This window comes from Ylistrum balloti, unplaced genomic scaffold (genome assembly GCF_031769215.1).
Source record: "Ylistrum balloti isolate Yb309-2 unplaced genomic scaffold, AGI_CSIRO_Ybal_v1 Utg370320, whole genome shotgun sequence".
Taxonomy (NCBI): Eukaryota; Metazoa; Mollusca; class Bivalvia; order Pectinida; family Pectinidae; genus Ylistrum; species Ylistrum balloti.
Window position 1 is genome coordinate 643,389 of NW_026782235.1, and position 23,072 is coordinate 666,460.

At 36.2% G+C, this 23,072-nt stretch overlaps 2 protein-coding genes across 2 annotated transcripts; one reads left to right on the forward strand and one right to left on the reverse strand.

Moving 5' to 3' along the window:
• Positions 1-401: 401 nt before the first annotated feature.
• Positions 402-4,159, reverse strand: LOC132553348 (gamma-aminobutyric acid type B receptor subunit 2-like). The gene is made up of 7 exons (XM_060217581.1): positions 4,029-4,159; positions 3,490-3,625; positions 3,202-3,309; positions 2,557-2,679; positions 1,887-2,234; positions 1,472-1,633; positions 402-1,274 (listed from the first exon to the last, which is right to left on the reverse strand). The coding sequence occupies exons 1-7, from the start codon at positions 4,157-4,159 to the stop codon at positions 402-404; spliced, it is 1,881 nt and encodes a 626-aa protein (XP_060073564.1).
• A 6,168-nt stretch (positions 4,160-10,327) lies between these two features.
• On the forward strand, positions 10,328-21,057 carry LOC132553341 (hemicentin-1-like). Its single transcript, XM_060217575.1, has 14 exons — positions 10,328-10,400; positions 12,076-12,369; positions 12,726-13,019; positions 14,282-14,493; positions 14,765-14,929; positions 15,382-15,529; positions 15,654-15,947; positions 16,242-16,526; positions 17,006-17,197; positions 17,551-17,643; positions 18,003-18,290; positions 18,557-18,679; positions 20,549-20,594; positions 20,778-21,057. Exons 1-14 carry the CDS (start codon positions 10,328-10,330, stop codon positions 21,055-21,057), a joined length of 2,787 nt encoding a protein of 928 aa, XP_060073558.1.
• Positions 21,058-23,072: the final 2,015 nt, after the last annotated feature.

A 23,072-nucleotide genomic window follows, 5' to 3' on the forward strand; every position in this document is an offset into this window, starting at 1 on the left:
TCTTCACAAAGGCACATTTAAAGTATTGGTTAATTTGTAGTGGTACCAAGGGAGGTAATCCTGACAATCTTACCCAAACTATCAGGACTTCATTTAATAATTAAGTCTACAGATAATGTACCTGTTGAGCACCATGTAGTTATTTGATTTAAACGTGTTTTAATTGTCAGATTTCCATCTCAGTATGTCGAGTTTTAAAAGTTGTATTAGAGACGTATATACGTCTCTAATTATACACACAGCCTAGTGGGAAACCACACAATCGCTAAGAACGACTTACAAACACGTGCACACTACATACATGCATTTCCGCGGATACCAAACAATCCGTTCAAAGATTGATAAGGTGATGAGACTTTGGTTATATATAGCACAATTGACGTGTGGGGAAACCCCTTTTACTATAAATAGTAACTTTTGTTACCATTATCGACCTCGGTAACCAGGTATTTATTAAACTGTAGTTTACATGGAATTATTTTACTACGTGATGTTGTAATAGCATCAGAAGGAGGAAAAGTTCGTGACTGTTTCACGTCATCTCCATCCTGTCCAGAGTCAGGATATAATTTGTCATTGGCAAGAGTAGTCGATAAACTGTCACAGGAATAGTCCAATGAAGGACTCGGTATAGAATTGTAGTCTAACTTCCGTCTGGGAATTTTGCACGGAACATAACTGCTTACATATGAATAAGTATCCGAATTGTCCTCGAGATCATAGCTCCTAGCCACGGAACCCACGACATCTTGACGAGATTTCATTGAGTCGTAATACCATGTGTTATTTGTTGTCATTTTCTGAAGTTCGTTTGATATTGAAGCCCGTAAACTTGTACTTAACATGTGCGCATGCGTGAGATCGGCGTCTATTTCATCACGAAGACAGTCCAGTTCTTGCGTTGGAAAACTTTGTAATTGTTTTTGTCTGTTCCACGTGTTACATTCTCGGTCTCGTTTAAGCGGGCGCTTCCTTGTCACCCGATGATTGGTAAAATCCGAGTTCGCTCTTTTTTGGTGTTGAAGAGGCTGATCCGGGGTTGCAAGTATCGTTTCCGACCGTTCCATACGTGCGGGGTTATTCACCTTTACTACTGTAGCGGGTGTTTTCGCTATCTGTCCATCAGGTGACTGCCGGACATCGTCATCCGGGAAACTTGATGACGACATATCCAAACCGCTGTCGACCTTGACCTCTCGTTCCGATGTCATTCGAGTCAGCTTGACCTTGGCGTTGCGAAGGTGTCCTTCTAGTATTTGAATCATGGAATTTTTCTGGAGAAATACATAAGAAAAAGAACAAATGTCTTAGGAACAACAGACATAAACGAAATCTTGATATATATACTCCATCGTAAGATTTATCTGAAATTTTATAGCTTTCTTTGATATAGAATTGCGTATCGTCAATAACAGTTATAATTCACATCCTCGTAGTGAGATTTTTACCACATCTGCGCATGCGCTCTTACCTGTGTCAGACATTTCTTTAATGTGTCGTTCGCTGCAACTAATTGGACTAGTTCCTCCTCGAAGTCATTTCCGGTTGATGTTGCCAGGTGCGGATTTATCTCGTGCGTTGACAATGACATGCGCATCTGTTGTTCGAGTGAAGTTTTCCAATAAAACCGGACCTATAAATATAAATGATTTATCAATAAACCAAACAAGGTCATTAACACATAACTAATATACTAAAATTAGAGCCGCGTTACTAATTTTAAAGATAAACAAAATAAGACAAAATTATTTTAAAAAAATTAACAAATATTTCTTAAAATCTAAAATGATCATCGGAATAACCACCTTTAGAATGTTGCGAGTACCATAGATAATTCTTAACAAACAACCAAACAATCACACGTTACGTCACTGACGGCAACTCACCTTGGGCAGGAAAACTGCACTTTGGACCAATGATGCTACTATTGTTGTAAGCAAAATATTGATGATGTAGACAGCATCTGGTATGTGACGTAAGCTTGACGTCAACATCAAAGTGTGTGACGTCAGGAACATGGTTACTAAGACGCTGATGACGATACAGGCCGAGTCTCTCATTGCAGGTAACATGATGTGTTTCGTTTTCCACGCTAGAAACAACCCTACTGCCATAACTGTAGTCTTCCAGACAAGCATCAGAGAGACCCAGACTTCCGTTTTGCCAGAGTTACACTCTTGCACGTATACGTATGTGTAAAACGCAGAGAGATTCCTTCGCATGTCACCGGAAGACTGAAATAAAGAGACGAATTTATTTACAATGATGTGTATTGGATACAATCACACAAACTTTGTGTATAGTAAAAATAATTAAATTATGTGAATTATTTCCAACAACATATATCTAAAAACGTTTCCGGTGTCTTTATTATTATTTTATCAACTTATCCACTTATAAATGGCATCCATGAAGTTTAAATAAGAATATTGATAAATAGATTGATTTATTCATCAATCAATTAAATAATTAATTTATATATTTGAAATTCGACACTTTTTACAAAGTTAAATATTACAATTTAAAGTGATAAGATTGGTGACGTCGTCTTGTTACCTGAATTGCGATTGTGACCGGATGTGAGATGGGCGGGTCCACTCCTTGCCACAGGGAGAGCAGGACAGCGTCAATGATAAGCATACTCATGATCGCCAAAAGCAGTTTACGGTCACGTATCACCTACAAAATCAGCCAAAACGTTTGAACAACACACAAAAACATTCAAAATCGTTTGAATTTTATGGTGTTTGTGAAAGCAAGTTATGATAGTTTGTCAAAAACTCGCACATTGGCAGGGCAGTTGAAGAGAGAGAGAGAGAGAGAGAGAGAGAGAGAGAGAGAGAGAGAGAGAGAGAGAGAGAGAGAGAGAGAGAGAGAGAGAGAAACAGAGAGAGAGAGGGGGGAGGGAGGGAGGAAGACAGAGGGGCAAAAGTAAATTTCGTCACCACATAGGTTTCATATTACATGAAACCGAATGTTAGACTCTGTTTACCACATATCTTAACTGGAGGCCGTCTAACCCTGTAACTCTTTGAAGTGACGTCACGATGCATATGACGTCATGAAAATATATCAACATATGAAAAAATCATAACAACCTTTTGCCTGTCACAACTTCGCTAAATCATATCACGTTATTTGATTATTATGTAATATTGAAAATATTTGCTTGGTGAATTTGATGTAACTGGGATGACTTACCACACGCTTGACACCCGCATTCTTGAAGATCTGATAGACTCTCCAGGATTTCACAAACATTGGGCTGAATAACATGGTGATACCAAACGTCACTAACCAAAGTCTCATCTGCAGTGAGGAAGGAATTAAGGAAATATAATTATATATCAATGTATATTGATTGATTGATTGATTGATTGATAATGAATGAATGAAGGCATGAATGAATGAAGGCATGAATGAATGAATGAATGAATGAATGGGGATAAAAAGAGAGCATATCTAATTAAAATCGACAAAAGCTAGTACCTGACAAATCACAGTAGTCTTTGAGTACAGGTGATGGAAGAAGTACTCGATGCCGTATAACATGCACGTGCAGTTAAGTATCAATCCGCCAGCACTGATTAGGACGTTCATCTTCGGACTGGACATCTTCATAAACCTAGGGAAAAATTGATAATTTACTGTTAAATTATCTTTATCATTTAATTTCTATTTATTCTCGTTATCACCATACAACATGTAAGTGCTGTAACCACTGGAACACATGTTTCGTTTACAGTTCTATTGTTGCTTTACGTCCTCTTAACAGCCAGGGTTACTTAAGGACGTGTCAGGCTTGGTCTGTGGAGGAAAGTCGGAGTGCTTGGGGAAAAAAACAAACAAACGAACAAAAAAAAAAAAAAAAAAAGATACACACACACAGAGACCTGCTGCCGGTACCTGGCGACTGCCTCACGTAGGTCTCGAACCCGTGACCCAGAGGTGGTGGGATAGTGGTCATCAGTATCCGTAGAATACTTATTGATGAAATGTGGTGTTATTTTACTGAAATCAAGGCTCACCTCTTCTTCCGATGATAAACGTTGAAAGTGAGGAAGACTGTTGAAAAGATAAATCCTATGGTGGCCGCGAAACAGGACACGACAAATGTACCGAAAGTCAGGGTTCGAACATCTTCCGGTTTAAGCGCCATCTGTTAAAATAGAAAAAAGAACGTGCTATTTAAAACGAGTAGTTTCTAACCCCAACTCATTCACACCACAGATTTGAATAGTATATATACAGTACGGTGGCTGATTAGTGCCATTTCATTTTTTTTTAAATCTAACTTATCGTTCTTTCGTCTTCTCGTCCTGAAAATACGAGAATGAAAATACCTTAATTCTCGTCTTTTCGATTGGAAAAGACGACAAATCATGCGCTAAAAGACGAAATCAATGCACGCTAATTAGCGACCTTAATTTAACCTTTACCTTAATTTCGCGTATTTACCCCGAAAAGACAAGAATTAAGGTTTGTTAATTTTCGTAATATACACATAAGCGTCTAGAATCTAATCCCCCTTTCTTATATAATCTCTGAAAACCGTTGTCATGACAATTTTTCAAACCAAATACCCATAATACGAGTGTTGCTAACAGTCAGTTATAAGAACGACATACTTCATAACAAGCCCTTAACATAGTACATAGTATGAGAAACCTTAGAAATCATTATCATTACAAATAGTCAATATAAACGATGTCTGTAACAACAAATTCTAAATATAACCCCATTTTGATCAACCTACAAAGTTCCTCTGAAGTACAGTCTTAATATAATGACGCTCGGCAATAACTTTCATTTTAATTCACTCCGCAAATATTCACGAGATTGAACACAGAAAATGAATTTATTACAATGAATCAAACTAATTCTTCCTCGTAATAAAATCTTTAGATCAACCTTGTCACATGGAGCCCCGAAATGACCTCTCATACCAGTCAATTATCTAGAATTCTATCGTATATAAAAACATGGATAGGATCACATTACAATCTGGAGTGGAAATCAGTTTTTTATGTAAAGTATTCAGTATCCCATCAGGAAGTATAAACTGTGGTATGTATTTTTCAGACAATAGTCATTGTTAAGAACGTTTTCTTCTGTGTGAAAATGAAAAAGCAAACTTAAAGTCAGCAAAGATGGCTATTTGAACAAGACCTAAGTTCGCATTTAAACACTCTGTGTACAGATTGTCCATCCGTTACCAAATTGATTACTGTCCTTTTCGGTTTTAATTAGTTAAACTGCAGTGGCACTCGAAATGCCGCGTCTTATTGTTATTATAATAATGATAAAAAAATCACTTAAATTGATAATTGTCTTACCTTTCAGAGTTTCGTGGAATAGTGAGTGTTTAATAAAAAAATATTTAATCCAATCAATATTATGTCTTCAAACCATATTTGATATTTAAAATAATGTAAATTCACCACTTGTAATTTGGTTCACTTGAAACTTCACTCAAATGCGTGTAAATCCACAATGATTTTTACGTCACTTCCGTGATACCGATCTCAGTGTTGATTTCATGATTTCACTCACAAACTCTATCGATGAGTATATAGATCTAAACACAAATGATTGTGAAATATATCCAGTTCCTCTTCAAATCTGACTCCTCACGCACCGTCAAATAACTGTAATTAATATTTCATAAGACTTTTGCATTTCTTTCAAATAATGTAATTTGTCATCTGCAGGTAATCGAAATTATTGCCTGAAAACCTCCATTCGATAGAAATATATCGCTGATATGTGACACTGTATCACAGCACAGATATATATATATAAGTGATATGAGTAATTACTGGGAGCACTATTTGAGGAGCAACACGAGTAGAAAGTGGACACCACATATACACTAGGATCGTATATAATTACCCAGCTGGCGAGAAATTACCCAGGAGCCATACACAGGCGGACATTGTATCAATAAAATCATTAACGCTTGAGGGGTTTACATCGCGTCCAAACAAGCATGGCATTGTAAAGGTGTCTAAACGATTCAAAAGACTCAATTGGCTTTTTTTCTAAGGTGGCATTTTGATGGCCTAACAGGAAAATATTGTTTTCAATTTGATGATTTTTTTAATCTTTCTGATCAAATCCGTGTGATGTGGTTGTAAAAGCACCCCTACAGAAATAATTATATAGTATAAATGGTTTATATTTCTTTTTGTCACGATAAGTAATAATACAAACATCGACAATGGGCGATATTAAGAGCGGAATTTGCCTTTTGAAATAAAACGTTAATTCTTCCTAAATTCTGGTCAATATTAATCTACCGCGAAGACATACTAACCGTCCGTCGTTAGAGACATGAGAAGACACAAAATTTAAACTTTAATTTGTATAGCTCGTTGGTTGTTACTCAATTAAAAGAAAATCTACACATTTAAATTGTCACGTTTTTTCTTATTTCTTACTTCGGAAGAACTTTATCATATGTGAATCACTTCTCACTTTAAATTTCGTAATTTGACGAAGTAAAATCACGAAATGTTAACCAAATTTCTAACAATAAAAATGAATCGATAATTAAATCAATTAGTTAATTAATTCATAAGTTTATATATGCTCAAAACGATCTTGTTAAACTATCTTTAAATTAACCAATTAATTAAGACTTTGTGTAAAAGATATACTTAAGTTTAAAAAATCTTGTTTAACTATTTTTAAATATTTGTTTGAACTTCACAAAAGGATTATCATATGTGATTGCGCAATATCACTGTTTCAAGAAGCTTTGAAGGTTTAATGATATCGTTCCGCTTATTGAAAGAACTTGATAACCATTTACGAAAATGCAATATCATGATAGTGAAAAAATTGAAAATAAAATTAATTCCGGTAAAGATTGCTTGAGTTTAGACTCAAACCGCATTAGCTTGTAATATACATGAATGAAATTTAAACTTATGCTATTTCCGTTCTCATTAAAACCAAAAACCGCGATACTAATACCGAGCACTTCAAGTTAATATAAGGTTACTTACACAAAATAATCGTCTTTCACTTTATTTCATTTTGATTGGAATTTAAAAGTGTAATTTCACATTTCAAGCTAATAAACCTTTACATAATTTTATCATAGATGTTCCTGCGTATTTCATGAATGTTGTTAAACTTTCCCAAGGTATCATTTCAATTTGAAATTTGATAAATGTGCAATGACAGTCTCGGTATTATTTTCAACAAAGGTATATGAATTTTAAAACCAATTTATTTTCGATAAATAGTGTATTTAAAATATTTTGCTATATATTCTTTATTTATTGCATTCTAAAAGAAAATTAAAAGTCTACAGTTACAGAACTTCGGCAGTTTTCTGTGATAATTACTGAAATTCGGATATGATTTAAATCTTTTCCAATCAGTATATTGTCAATGAACATCGATATCTGCAAATTATCCCAACTCATTTAAAGTCCGGAAATTGATCATAATTGGACCAATAGGTAATGTAATTATCACAGTGCATTTTAAACTATCAAATTGGTCGTAATTTGGCAAATAGTTCCTGTTATGTCAATCATATTTGACCCCGGGCGTTTCGTATGTTTATAATGACGGATTCGTAAACTTGTCACAACCCTGAAAGGTGAGCAAACTGATATGATATTTCTTGGCCCAATTATCGTCGTGAAATTCGCTGACATCATTTTCCTTGAGGATAACTAGATGTTATCGTCTTCATCGAAACAATGCGTCATTTGACATGATAGTGTCATGTTCGATATCTGTATAGACCTGACATTTTTACATGTCGTTTGCTCTGCTAGATACAGGAACTTGTAATAAACATGTCATACTACCAATATTGACTCTCGTCATATCGATTTGTGGTAGAGTGATAGGTACGAAAAATGACCAGACACGCGAAGACCATTCAATGATATCTATTAGAAATAGGAACTATATATATAAAGTAATTTTGACGGACTTATCAAAGTTCACATATTGTACTATCCATTCGTTTTCCTCCCTGTCCTTAACCGGTCCTAGCTTAGAGCTAAAATTAGGCCAAGGAGGTCATCTTAAAAATTTTAGTATAAGAACAGGTTTTGTAGCGTAGACGATACCACTCTACCACATTTCTAAATTCCACTCTCTCTTATCTTTTCGCGCCCGCCGTAATAGTGAACGTAATACCCGTTAAATAGATAGAAAGATAAACTCCTAAATTCATTATTCAAATTTTGGATTTTTAATGTCAACGAATTATAATTTTAATCTTCTATTGTTATTTAACGAGCAGTTCTCAGACATATTTCATAAATATTTTGTTTTATAATCAAATTGTGGCTGTATAATCATTAGCAGTATCGACCTTTAATAATTATTGAAGTTTTGAATTGTTCATTAAGATATGGCGTCTAATACATTTAAAACATTTATCAAACTACAAGTTTTTATCTAGAATTAACAAAATTAATCCCATATGTTGGTCTTGATAGAGGGACAGGATATTTTAAGAAAGGAAACCACTGAACAACATACGGAAGTTCCGTAGCATGCCACATCCAGAGCAATTAGGCTTCAATGAAGAACGCAAACCGCCACGGGTAGGGAGCGTCGGACTACGCATCTCGAACTTTCACCCGAGGTAACGAAAGCCAGCCGGTGGTTAAACAGTGGTTAGTGAAAAATTGATGAGGGATGAAGTTAGAGGGAATACTCGGAAAAGGAGATTGGTCTCCGGGAACAGAGCCTGGAATATGGACGGAGGGGACAGGAATAACTAGGAATGAAAGAATTTTGACGGGAAAGGCTGCGAAGCGATATTTTTCATGCAGAAGGATCTGCTTTGTGAGTCGATCCATTTGTGAACAGTCCTAATCGTTTTGAGTCTCCTTGTACTGGCTGGTAGAAACCTCATCGAACACTATGCGGGAGACCCATCACATGCTATCCGTAGCAATTGGCTTGCCCAAAGGCGATCCGTAACCTCTGCAGCAAACAGACACGGGTAGGAATCGAACCCCACTCCTCGGATCTTCCTATGTGGCCGAATTCTTCCGATGCACTATACCGACTACGCTATCAGAGCCCCCAGGTGAATACGACATGGGAGTGGAGATTGGGAAGTATAGTGATTATATGACCTGTAATACAGGGAATTAGTTTTGTATATAAACATATTCCGGAATAATAAATTTCACTCGCAGCACGTTTCGTACAAGTTGAGCTCCGATGTATTATGCAAATTTCATTTTAGTGTAGCTAAATAACCTGCCCATGTAAATTGTAAAGCTTTCGATGTATGTCCAGTGGTACAAAATATTTAAACATAAACAACTTTATCAATAATAATTTTCATACCTACAGCATAAGTCACCAATTGATTCCAAATTGTTTTGTTTCGAATGTAAGATAATCGATTGTCCACACTTCATTATCTGTTTTAAAGTTCAAATGACAATTAAAATATTTAAACGTGCTTGATTTAGCTTTTAACTTCTTCAAAGGGCTATTTATTTTTTTGTTTAGCCCTCAGACAATGGTATTTGGTCGTTGTGTATCAACACTTGTGCGTAAGACAATGGCTTAAGTCTGATATCTTTGAATTTGATCGGTCGTTGTTTTAACGGTGTGCTATCCTGTTAACACTCTGTAGAAAATCACCAACCGAGTCCGTCACTGAATACATATACCGAGTCTGTTGTTAGTATGTACCGTTGTAAGGACAGATGTAGCGAATTGTGGAGTTCATTCTAATGAATATGGCAAATGAGACTATGATAAAAACATTGCACACAGGACCCTCGACCACCGCGCTAGTTTTCAAACTGAAGTCCAACATTATCTATCAGTAAAAACCTTTTCAAATGAAAATGAATTCTGGAGGAAATTAAACACTTAATAAAACAAAATTAAAACAGGAGTGCACTTCACTGCCGTTGTCATCATCGCCGCCATTGCAGGCGCCGCCACCTCGCCATCATCGTCGTCGCCATCCCCCCCTCCTCCTCCTCCTCCTCTTTCTTTGAAACGAGTGGAGCTAGTAATTAAGAAAGCGATAAGGATTGTCGCCCCTTGTCATACATAGATACCGCAGCTTGAACAACTAAGAATTGACTTTGTTTGGCCTTTCAGACCCCCCTACATTCCTACATATACTAACGTTTTACACATGCGCATTATCAGGGATTCACCGCACACTTTGTTTTCCGAAAATATTTCGTGAATAATTTTGGATTTGTATGAAGAAATGTTATTCCTAACTGGAGGAGTTGACATGAATGATTTCCCATAATCTGATATTTTCACAAGATGTGACATAATAAGCTGATAACAATTGTATCCGGATGTAATGGCGTGGAGGATTTGTAATATTCTTGGCGTCATTCTCATCGTCTTGTGTTTCTTCTTAGAAAGATATGCAGGTAATTTTGTAAGACTATATGTTATTAATTTCAAATCTAAAAACTGAAACATTTTTTACTTGGGTTTTCAAAATACATCTTAATTTAAAAACATCCTTAATATTCAAATGTTGGTTATTTATTTGTTTGCAGTCGTGAAAAGCGATGTTTTTTCACGTACATTGTAATATCAACCTAACAGATGAGAAAAGAATGACAAATGATACGTAATGTTTCTATTCATATGAAGCCGATTTGTAAATTCTGTTTCAAAATTCTGATTCTACATACTAGTTGAACATCTACGCAAATCGAAGATGGAGGTACCTGTTATTCTAATTGTGGTGTTTGAAACAAAATCGAATATCTAGAAATGCCATTTTAATTTTCATATCCTATGAGAAGACACAATCACGTCATACAAGGTCACACGGTAGTCTTGACGGTCCATCAACCCAAACTTCACACAGGGTCACAGGGTAGTCTTAACGGTCCATCGACCCAAAACTCATACAGGGTCACACGGTAGTCTTAACGGTCATCAACCCAAAACTCATACAGGTCACACGGTAGTCTTAACGGTCCATCAACCCAATGACGTCATACAGGGTCACACGGTAGTCTTAACGGTCCATCAATACAAAACTCATACAGGGTCACACGGTAGTCTTAACGATCCATCAACCCAATGACGTCATACAGAGTCACACGGTAGTCATAACGGTCATCAACACAATAACATCATACAGGGTCACAAGGTAGTCTGAACGGTCCATCAACACAATAACGTCATACAGGGTCACACGGTAGTCTTTACGGTCCATCAACACAATAACGTCATACAGAGTCACACGGTAGTCATAACGGTCATCAACACAATAACATCATACAGGGTCACAAGATAGTCTGAACGGTCCATCAACACAATGACGTCATACAGGGTCACACGGTAGTCTTAACGGTCCATCAATACAAAACTCATACAGGGTCACACGGTAGTCTTAACGATCCATCAACACAATGACGTCTTACAGAGTCACACGGTAGTTTTAACGGTCCATCAACCCAATGACGTCATACAGAGTCACACGGTAGTCTTAAAGGTCCATCAACCAAAAACTCATACAGAGTCACACGGTAGTCTTAACGGTCCATCAACCTAATGACGTCATACAGAGTCACACAGTAGTCTTAACGGTCTATCAACCCAATAACGTCATACAGAGTCACACGGTAGTCATAACGGTCATCAACACAATAACATCATACAGGGTCACACGGTAGTCTGAACGGTCCATCAACACAATAACGTCATACAGGGTCACACGGTAGTCTTAACGGTCCATCAACACAATAACGTCATACAGGGTCACACGGTAGCCTTCACGCTCCATCAACACAATGACATCATACAGTGTCACACGGTAGCCTTAACGGTCCATCAACCCAAAACTCACAAAGGGTCACACGATAGTCTTATGGGTCCATCAACTCAAAACTCATACAAGGTCACATGATAGCCTTAACGGTCCATCAGCACAATTACGTCATACAGAGTCACACGATAGTCTTAACGGTCCATCAATTCAAAAACTGTCATTTAGGGTTATTCGGTAATATTGACCTTCTATTAACACAGTAACAGCATACAAGGTTCATGGTGTTCCATCACATATTTTCATAATTTCTATTGTAGCGGAAATAAACATTTTCCCTGAAACCGACACTATTTGGATCCGCGAATCTCGAGCTTTGAACCTCACGTGCATATTCACCGGATATCACATTAAAGATGTCGCGTGGCAAATCAACGGCAGTGAAATAAAAAATGAACTTGGAGCGCAGGTCACAACGCAGAGAACATGGACCTATGAGACCTCGTATCTAACAGTAACGTATTACAAGAGAGATGCCGAGTTTACCGACACCGGAAACTACTCCTGCCACGCAGGACTTCTCAGCAGAACAATAGAGGTGAAGGTCACTAAAGGTTAGTATAATTCCAGAAACTATTAATAGTGAAAAGGGACGAAATATTGCGTATCTGTAAATAAGATAAAAGAGAAAATGGTGACCGGGAAAATGGTCATGTGACTTTTTTAGTTTACTATCTTCGCTACGTTGAGAAATAAATAAATAGAGAATTAAACAGATTAACAAGTTTCTTTTCTATAAGTTACACTTTCAGTATCCATTTGTTGTTGATGTTTTTTTTGTTATTGATTTTGGTTTATGTGTTTTGTTGGCGTAATTTCAAGGAAATAGGCATGGTTTTGATATATCTTTTACCTGTTATCAAGAGGGAAAGACGATAACTATCATTCAGCACTTGTTCCTGAATTTCAGGCCGATTACGAATTCGACCAGACGTCGATAAGGTCATCATTATGGCGTCAAAACCTATCACTTTGGTTTGTGAGTTTGAGGGTAAAGACTTACTTCCAGTCACATGGCATAAAAACAACATGCCGGCATTTGGATTCATGACACGTGGTTATGTCGTAAAACCGACATCAACTGCGAAGAAAGTAGCAGTATCTTCGGAAATAAGTGAAATGTTTGCTAAAAGAGAAAATTCAGGAGTATATACTTGTATCGCCGGACCTTTCAGTAAAACCCTTACTCTTGAAGTGTCTGAAGGTAAGTAAATATATCCCACACATTTCACCGGACGGAAATATCGATACTTCCGGTTAGAGTAAGATATCTTTCTGGGGTAAGACATCCTGCACACACAGATCATAAACACGTGCTACACCGGAAGTTATTTATTTAAGACACGAGAGACGTGACTGATTGATGTTGACATTTTCAGATAAGTTTAATATTATTTAAAGACAGTATCTCAATTTTTGTTCAATTTTCACTGTTAAATTCATTATGGTAATGGTTTATCATTACGATTGTCTTTGCACAATGTCTAAGATTGTACAAAAGACACACAAGTGAATAGCACCTTTTCATAATTTAAAGTGAGATACAGTAGAGCCAAACAATGAATTAAGCTGCATCATACAGCTGTTTCGTCCTTCTAGGACTCTTCAGCGATGCTAAAGCCTGAAAGTTTGAAACCAAGGAGGCGACTAAGGAAAATCTAAAGTGATCAACAAAAGTCAAAATCTAGACGGGGAGGTGCAGCAGCCCCATAACTACATCAATATCGTAATTTTCATACCTAGGACAATTTTAGAACAACATTAAGGACATGTGTATATTATGATCCGTGCCACTATTCAAGTGAATTTAAAAGTGGCAAGCAGGTTACGGTAAACCCCTGGGATTTAAAGTCCACAAGCATTGTCTACCACCTGCTATCTTAAAGATTGGATGTTAATTACAAATCGGTTATTAAGTCGTTATTTTCCTAATTTTGTCAGCATAAATGTCTTGGTATTTAATTTATAATATGTCGGAGAAAAGGGGTAGAAAAAGGATCACTCCCTAGTTTGGTGGCAGGACAGATTAGACTAGATTCCCGACAGTCAAACCCTCGGGTTAAACAGTAATGTATCTCCTCCTATGGTCGATATTTCTCTGTCCTACTCACAAGCTGGGGAAAGATACTATTAATTTCCGTGGTTGTAAGGGGAATTTTAATTTGTCTTCCCTTGGGGCGAAATGACGGCCCTCACGTATAAAAGGGCACACCATCTCTTTATGTAATGGAATTGGAAATGAGGGGGAAAAGACAATCGATTACACCCGTGTATGTGAAAGTTATCTCAGCCAGGGGGTTATGTTTCTAAGTTCAGACCGAGGCTTTAAAATATCACCCTTTTGTTCAGATATCTGTCTTCATCACAAAGAAATGTTCTATAATCAATATTTTTTGTTTGTTTGTTACGTGTTTTTCTCCTGTCCCTTCCCTTCTTCGTAAACTCCTTCTACTTTCCTCACTTTAGAGTCCTGCCAGACGGCGCTAGTGAAATCGCTTCCTGACGCTAGCATCACTGCGTCGTCGCATTATGAAGACACGCTTTACTCAGACGCCCCATCTCGAAGTAAGCTTGATACTGTCAGGGAAGGGGACATAACTGAGGCTAAGACAGGAAGGAGGAAAATTCTTGGAGGGTCATGGCAGGCATATGTAAACGATAAACGACAATGGCTACAGGTACATCTTTTGCATATTTTCTTTGCAGTCAAGGTTTGAATACCCGATGTTTTGAAATTTTGACTTTGCGATTATAGCTTATATCATAACTTTGATATCAAAATGGCTATAATGATGTAGTCAATTCTGAGAACAACTTCTGTTTTATCTGTCATTTTTGTATAAGTTGGGTATTAGGTGGTCGACTTCAGTTTATATACAACATGTAACCTTATGAAAAAAATTTCGAGCCTTTTATATCATTTTTTGTCGTCGTTATTGAATTTTACAGCTGGAGTTCCCACAGTTAGCCATAGTGACAGAAATAGTCACTCAAGGGAGATCATCCACAGATTGTTGTACACAGCGTCAGTGGGTGACTCAGTACAAACTTCTTTTCAGCAAAGACGGTCGACATTGGCACAAGTACAGAGAGATCAAAACAGGCGACACAAAGGTAGGTTATGTTATAGACAATATCCTATACTTTAATGGAATAGCAAATTACTTTTGATCTCATTAATAAGTTTGGTCGGTCCATGTGTATTGGAAAGTTATCCCATGATCTTACTGAAAATTTCATTTTTTTCGGAATATGAGTAATTAAATACAGGCATATTCCAACCACTCACACAAAAATTCTGAATTCATTCCGTAATGTTAGTTGCTCATATTTGACAAAGAGTATAGGTCATTTGCTTTAGTTGAAGTTTATTTCAACTCCGACGACGCCATCTTGAAAATATTAACGACATAAAATATCGACACTGGCCGGATCGAACTTAATCCAATTGCATAATGTCAGCTATCTGATATTTCTTTATGTTTATGACCCAGCACTGTAAATCTTCTGATTTTAGTCACATTAAAATACGGAGATTTTAAAACAAATTGTTTCCATCAACACAGATATTTGAAGGCAACAGAGACCACGATACAAAGTGTAAACACGAACTTCCGGTTCCGGTTGTTGCACGATTCTTGCGAATCAATCCGGTAGCATGGAACGAGAAGATCTCTCTTCGGGTAGAGGTTTTCGGATGTACTGTACCCTCTAGTATGTATGAAAAAAGTGTTTTTTTTCCTATTTTTCTTCCCATTTTCTTCTCTCTTATTTCATCAATAATGAAAATAACTTTCCTCTAATTACTTATAAATATGACAACTGATTTTTTTTACAGCATTAAAAATGATTTACCCATTGAAGCCGGTTAACTACTATCGCAGAGAGGAAAGTTTTCAGATCACCTGTGCGTTTGACGGCCCTGAGCCACCCATTTTTCGGTGGCTGAAAAATGAGCGTGACCTTCACCTTGATTCGGCATTTATGAAAGTCATTGATACCTCATATAATCACGACGGGATTACAACACGAGAAACTCTGCTAAAAAGTCAGGTGAATTTCGAAGATTCTGGAATTTATACCTGTAAGGACGAAACCTCAAATCTCGAGCAAAGTGTGGAGATCCATGCAGGTAAAATAATGGTGTTTATGTCTGTAATACGTTTTCATAACTTTTGTGACGGGATATAACATCTCTTCAAATCAAATACTTTTGTGGGTGATAGTTATCTGCCTTTTTATTTTGGAGAAGATCTCAACATTCATTCTTCAAAATTACCCTCTGAACAATCAAGAAACCTGTCAGCGATTTTTTATATTACAACTACCACGTGTTTTATGGAAAATATAACGAAAACAATATATGGAATTCCTTAAGGGTCGTATGCCAAGCATCGGATAAAAATATCATTTAATTTTCTTACAGCGGAACTGGATATCAAACCGGAAGTAGATAAAATGTGGGTCACAGCAGGACAGCCTATCAATATACAGTGTATGTATCGGGGATCGGAGCGAAAACAAATTGATTGGCGGATAAATGGCCAATCCAATTTGACGGAATTTTCATCAAATGTGAAATATGAACAATTGGAAGATTCCTTCGTCGTCAGGACTAACATTTCCAAAATGGCCACCAGACACGACACTTTTGATATATCTTGCTTAGTGGCCACATTGACGAAAACGATTTCAGTTCGAGTAATAGCAGGTATCGATCTTTGTATCGAATATGTATGTGTGTGTGTGATCAATATTTTTCAAAAGAGGCACAAGGTAATAACATCCTTCAATGCAAGCTGAGATACATTAGGGTCACAAGTTAAATTTATTACACCATAAAGCTGAATATATAGTATATATAAGTAGTGAAAACCTAGGCGCCCACCGATAAAAATCAAATCTGGTCGAAAGAAAAATTGTCCTGAAACCTGATAGGTGATGTAATAGCCTCAAAGTTAAAGGAATTTCAATATTTTCAATATTGCACATTATTATAAGCATGTGTGTGAAATCTGATCTGTGTAACACGAAGTATTGTGTGTTGTACAATCGCACTTTATTTCCTATTTCGATTTCCGATTTACAGTTGTTTATCTTAAATTACAGTTACATATAAAAAAGATGAGAAAACCAATTTGATATCACAGTTATAAGTAAAGCTGCTCTAAAAATGTTCTTATTGCACAGAAAATGTCGGCAGTGTCGTTTTGAAGGAAGGGGAGACAATTGTATTGGATTGTTCAGACATCGGCTATATAGATGATGTCAAGAGTAATGCATTTTGGACCAAGGAGCACGTGCCCCTTGAAAGAGTGACATCCATGAAGGAGAGATTCAAATTTAACTCTGGAACAAGGCGTTTAACAATATATGATTCAAGTATGTCTTTATTTTCTAATAAAGGGAGGTAACCTCCATTGCTGAGAGTAGTCCCTTCATTGATGTACATGAGCTATTTTACATTTAAATATTTAACAAATTAAATATAATTACTGGTATGCATCCATGGTATGATTAAAATCATGATTTTAAAAGCGGACCGGTGTGTTGGTGAAAGGGAGGGGTTGGGCTCTTTAGCATCATACAATAACGCACTAAAAATATTTCAAGCTCGGGGCTCTAGCTCAAATCATTTTGTTTTCTAAGTAATGTTATGAGAAAGATTAGCAATCAATTGTGAATAGTGAATGAGTTTGTTTCGGTTCTAATTCCGTAAATTGTATCTTTAAAAGAACTCTCTGACGCTGGAAGGTACGAATGTAATGTCATGTTGGAAGTGGGCAGTCTTCATCCGGTACAGATGTCTATACCGGCAGACCTGGTCGGTGAGTCCTTTTAATATGTGTAACATTTAAGTGTAAGTTACTTGCCTTAAGCATATATCAATAAAAGCAGTCTACCTACTCGAAGTTCGACAAATACCAGTTGTCTCTATACACATGTACATCACTGAAACAATACCTAACCCCTGTAGATTGTTATTTTACTGTGCCGCGCATACTATGGGTGAAAGCAGAGATAGAATTTTGTTTAAAGTAAGTAAGTAATATTACTTTTTATGGTACAATTGTTTCTCTTTTGAACTGTCATTAAAAGGTACATCTTTTCTTGATCCCGCTGTCGACGAAAATTTTATTTTCGTTTTCAAACAAACAGGAAAAATAAGCACGATTTTCCCTTGCAGTCGCACCAGGTATCACAATGGAAGGTCAATCGAGTATTTTGATCGGAAGTACACTTCACATTTTCTGTCACGTGACCGGATATCCAGTTCCAAACATCACGTGGTACAGAAATGGCGAACCAATCCCAACGGAGCAAGAAAGATATGTCTATCTTCCTCATGAAGGATCCGACAAAGGTCATCTTGAAGTACATGACGTCACACAGAGGGACGCCGGCAGCTTCGAGTGTATTAGTGATGGGGGAGTGTTTCCTGCTGTCAAGAAAAGTTTAGAAGTACAAATAACAGGTAAAGTTTCGTTAAAAAGATAAAAGTAAATAGAATAATATTTTTAAAAACAATTCTTTACGTATAATGATTTGTTTCGAATAACGGTTGATCTGGTACAGAAGGAAACCACAGTTTTTTTTTTCATACAAGAACTAATATCGATTTTTCTTAAAAACGGCAACAGATTTAATTCCTTACCATCGTGCTTTTGTCTACAATCGAGATACTAGTATCCATGGCTGACAAAACCACATACTCATTTAATCTTCATTTCATTACGACAGAGACCGGCGAAGGTAGAACTGTATTAATCCTAGGAGTTCTCGGCAGTCTCATTTCTATCGTCATTGTTATCTGTTGTGTGGCTGGTTTTGTCAGAATTCGAAGACGACGAAAGCAGCGGAAAGGTATGTCATTGTCGTCACCGTTATTTTTGAGAGAAAATTCACGTGCATGTCTTTTTTTAAAGAGATATTTCTTTGAAAAAACACTAAAAAAAATAAAATAAAAAATGAATAAATAATTCCAAGATGAATTTTGTTCGCAGAACATTGTTCAGCCCGCGACACAAGGAGGCGACTAATGTGTAAAGAGATATTTCTTTAAAAAAAAACACCCACCCAAAAAAGAAAGAAGAAAAAAAACACAAACACATAAAAAAATTGTACAAATAACTCCAAGATGTGTTTTGTTCGCAGAACATTGTTCAGCCCGCGACATTAGGAGGCGACTAATGTGTACCTCGCGCAGAGTCTTAAGTACATTAAAGAGACTGAAATAGAACTGTTGCTCCCATCTCAACACTTGGTGTCTTGATCTTTTCCTTACTTTGTTACTTTGTTGCTTTATTTTCTCTTTCGATTCCCTCTTTGACATCCGTCATACCTGTAAAAACAAATAAATATGCAAACAATATCATTTTCATGATTCATACATTGTATTTATCTGATTCTGATACAACACTTTATCTTTATAATTTCCTTTCGGTCCGTTTTACCCTTCCTTTACTCTGCTCTGTCCCTCTCTCGGTGTGTCTTCTCACATCGACTACCTGTTTAAGAACTTAACCCCCTGAGAACTTGAATCTACGTTCCTTGATATAACTTATGAGTAAAAATAGTTCAAATTCACCAAGATATTCTTACTACCTGATGTATAAGCTGGGACTTTCTAGTGACTCGGCCTGTATTTTTTTATTGTTTTCTATCCTTACCTGCCCATTTAGTAGGTTTTTATTGTGATCACATCAATAGAGCTGATCTTTCTTGATATTTAGTGCCTATATTTAGACATATTAGTCCCCTACCGTGAGTGCTGTAGTTTTCCGACGTCTGTGCGTCAAAATATCTTAGCCTGGGTTGATATTCGGGGTTGTTCGGTGAAGGTCAAGGTCACTGTCAATCTTACTATTTTTAGAAGATCCTTTTCAGTGTTTAAGCGGATTCATTCATCAAGGAATTCTCGATAAATTTAAAAAAAAACTTATAAATCATTAACATATCTTGGACAAGTTCAAGGTTGTCGGGTGAAGGTCATTTGCTATTTCCAGACAATATTTGTCGGCGTTTTAGCGCCTTCATTCTATCAGCGATTCTCGTCAAACTTCGCGCGCTTGTAAGTGATCAAAATACAATGTACCTTTAACAGCTTTAAGTTTCAGAGTTATTGGGTCAAGGTCACTGTTACTATTTTAGAAAAACCTCTGTCAGCAATTTATCAGTTTCATTCCTGGTCGGATTTTCATCAAACCACACTAACAAACGACAAGTCAAGTTTTAGAGTTGTTGGATCAAAACATTTATCAGAATTCTAGCGGTTTCATTCCATACAGAATTTTGATCCAAACTCACACACTTACAAATGACATTACACTTTGGTGATGAAAGTATATAGATTGTCAAACTAATCTATCAATTTTATCATTTTTTTTTTTGCATTTGTTTCATTCAAATCTGCTACAAGCTAATTATATAATTTTCTTTCAAAAAACGCCAAACAGTACCATCTTTATGAATCATTACAGTGTAGCGGTTGGTCGGGGCCGGAAAGGGACATGTATTTCCACTAACAGAATAATGAAAGAAGTGATAATGTTTTTGATGTCTACATCAGCTGTCTCCACCAATCATAAAATCGATATTGCCTCAATCGTAGCTCTTGCTTAATGTACTATATTTTCACTCTTGGTGTCTTATGTCTCTAGACACACCTATCTATATGACATTGGCTGTTGCAATGACGATAATCGTTAAAATCATGATAATTAACTTTTTCAGAGACTCTGAAGGCATTAGAGAAAATGTCAGCGTCTCCAGATCACTTGTACGTATTAATTAATTTGTTACAAAATTTGCTCAAAGTTTGTTATTTTTCTTCACTTAACAATGGAGTCGTCTTCATATTTCAAAGCTCAGAAATACAACGGAAAAAACATTCATTGAAGTTAGAAATCGTCCATTTATCTAATATTAAAAAATGTGAGTTTTTTTTAAAAATATGTTTCAGTACCAAGCAATACGTGCAACTGCAGACCATTGACAGGAGTAAAACCATTGAAAGGGAGGACGAACAGTCCAGATTCATATCGAGGCCATTCGACTTGCAGACAACAGACGAAAGGATAAACTCGGCACGTTCTCTTCCGGAATTGCCAGAGGTCGCTTCACCTCCAGATCCGGAAGATCCTTTGTATGACGACACTGGTTCGGAAACATACGAAAAATATGAACGACCAATGCATGCTCACACGTTCCCGACACAACCGCCCCGGTCTTACCGGAAGTGACTCAAATGGATATCATTCTCGACAATCATCTTTCATCCAGAGACCGGAAACGCTGTTATCGGGGACACATGTATTTTATATTATCCATTTATTGAAAAATACTGGCGGAACGAATCTTCTAAATGGTATGCCAGACTGATATCATATCACTGTTGTTATCACATGTTCTCGCCTGTGTTTGATGTAAACTTCAATTTGTTGCCAAGAACTCGTCAGTGTGAAATAACGGATATTCACATTTATGTTTTCACGGAGCATGAAGACGAATTAAAATATTGAAGAAAGATGAGTTTAAACTTAATAAAAACTCAGTGTATGCTAATTGGTTCCTCACAGAGGCTGTCAAATCTTAGACCATTATGTATTAAAGTAGACAATGTTGTCATTGGAACTGTCCTATGTGCTAAACTGCTTGGAGTTTATATCGATAATTATTTATCATGGAATGACCATATTGATTATGTATGTAAGAAACTGTCAAAAAAGATTGGTGTTCTAAAACGTTTTAGAAAATGTATGTCAAATGTCCAACAAAGTGTATACAACTATTGTCCTACCACACTTTATGTATTGTTCTTCTGTTTGGAGTACCCCTTCAAATACATCACTTACAGAGAAGCTTTTTAAGCTCCAACAAAGAGCAGCAAGAATTAGTTTAAACATAAAAGAAATCATTACTCCAACCTCGCTGCTTTTAAAGAATTTGAACTGGATGTCTATACTTGATTTTTACATTTTTAGAAAATGTGTTCTTACCTATAAAATCCTCAATGATGAGGCTCCTGGATATTTGAAGCAAAATTTATTTACCTATGTCAGTCAAATTTCAAGCAGGACAACCCGTTCTCTTTTTACAAACGGTCTTTGAAATATTCATGCACGTCCCTATGGAATAATCTTAGTGACGAGATCAGGAATGTAACAAATGTTCTGTCTTTTAAAAAACTGTACATGAAAAACTATTTTAATCCAACTTCATGAAATATATTCGTCAATTCTAGACTCATCTGTGATGGTACTGTATTAAAGTTGTAATGTGTATTTAATTATTTTATAAATCATATCTATTTTGCACAGAAAACTTTTGATATTTAATTTGATATTTAGTTTTAATGCAACCGAATGATGAACTGTTCTTATCCATACTTACTGAGGTATCTTATTTAATACATTATGTATATCATGTATTTGTCATGTCAACATGTTAATGTTTTGTATTCGTCTGTAATGTGCTGATGTAAATGTGTTTTACAGGGCCATATTGTAAACTAGACGCAAGTCTAGATATGCTACCCTGTTTAAATAAAAGAATTTATTACCATTATTATCATTATCATTATGCAAATATTGATATATATATTAGGCTTAAGAAATTCGCTGCAAAATTACTGTAAAAAAGCAGCTTGAGAAATAAATATTTGATATGTACATGTTACAGTGTCTTTGGTTTTCTTTCAACATTTGAAAGTAAAAAAGACAAAAGAACTTGATTTAAACCATTTTATTATAAATATTACAAATTTTTCATTAACATTTCTGACATTTGCTCAGTTACCATGAAAACCAATTCGTCAATACAAAATACTATTTACAAGCCGGGTTTTACGTGCTAAAATACATTAATTGGATCTCTATTGAACTTTGTACACTCTAAACTCGTGAAACATCAATAATGAATAGAAATTCTACATCAAAATATAATTGTACTACAGGTGCATGGATCATGGATGATCATACATGAGGGTTGGCTTCTGTGCATAAATTAAGGCCGTCAGCAGTAACGTTCAAATAATAAAAAAAAATCTCTTACTCGGCAAAAATGGGGTAATGGATTTCAACTCTTACTTTAAAAGCCATTTTAATCACGAAAATTAAAAAGCAAGTGTCCGCTGAATTGAAAAATTATCGATGTATTTTAATCAAACTTATTTTATCACTTAAATTGTGCTATGAAAGTGATATATAAAAATACTTGGAGTACGTAAGGGGCCGCAAATCTTACAGGACTACGGGCT

Excerpts from the sequence above, each read along its gene's own strand:
- LOC132553348 (XM_060217581.1), bottom strand. The coding sequence starts at position 4,159 with ATGGCGCTTAAACCGGAAGATGTTCGAACCCTGACTTTCGGTACATTT. Across the intron at positions 3,626-4,028 it reads GTTTATCATCGGAAGAAGAG|GTTTATGAAGATGTCCAGTC; the intron begins GTGAGCCTTGAT and ends ATTTTTCCCTAG. Across the intron at positions 2,680-3,201 it reads ATGCGGGTGTCAAGCGTGTG|GTGATACGTGACCGTAAACT; the intron begins GTAAGTCATCCC and ends CTGATTTTGTAG.
- LOC132553341 (XM_060217575.1), top strand. The coding sequence starts at position 10,328 with ATGGCGTGGAGGATTTGTAATATTCTTGGCGTCATTCTCATCGTCTTG. Across the intron at positions 17,644-18,002 it reads TATACCGGCAGACCTGGTCG|TCGCACCAGGTATCACAATG; the intron begins GTGAGTCCTTTT and ends TTTCCCTTGCAG. Across the intron at positions 18,680-20,548 it reads ACGACGAAAGCAGCGGAAAG|AGACTCTGAAGGCATTAGAG; the intron begins GTATGTCATTGT and ends TAACTTTTTCAG.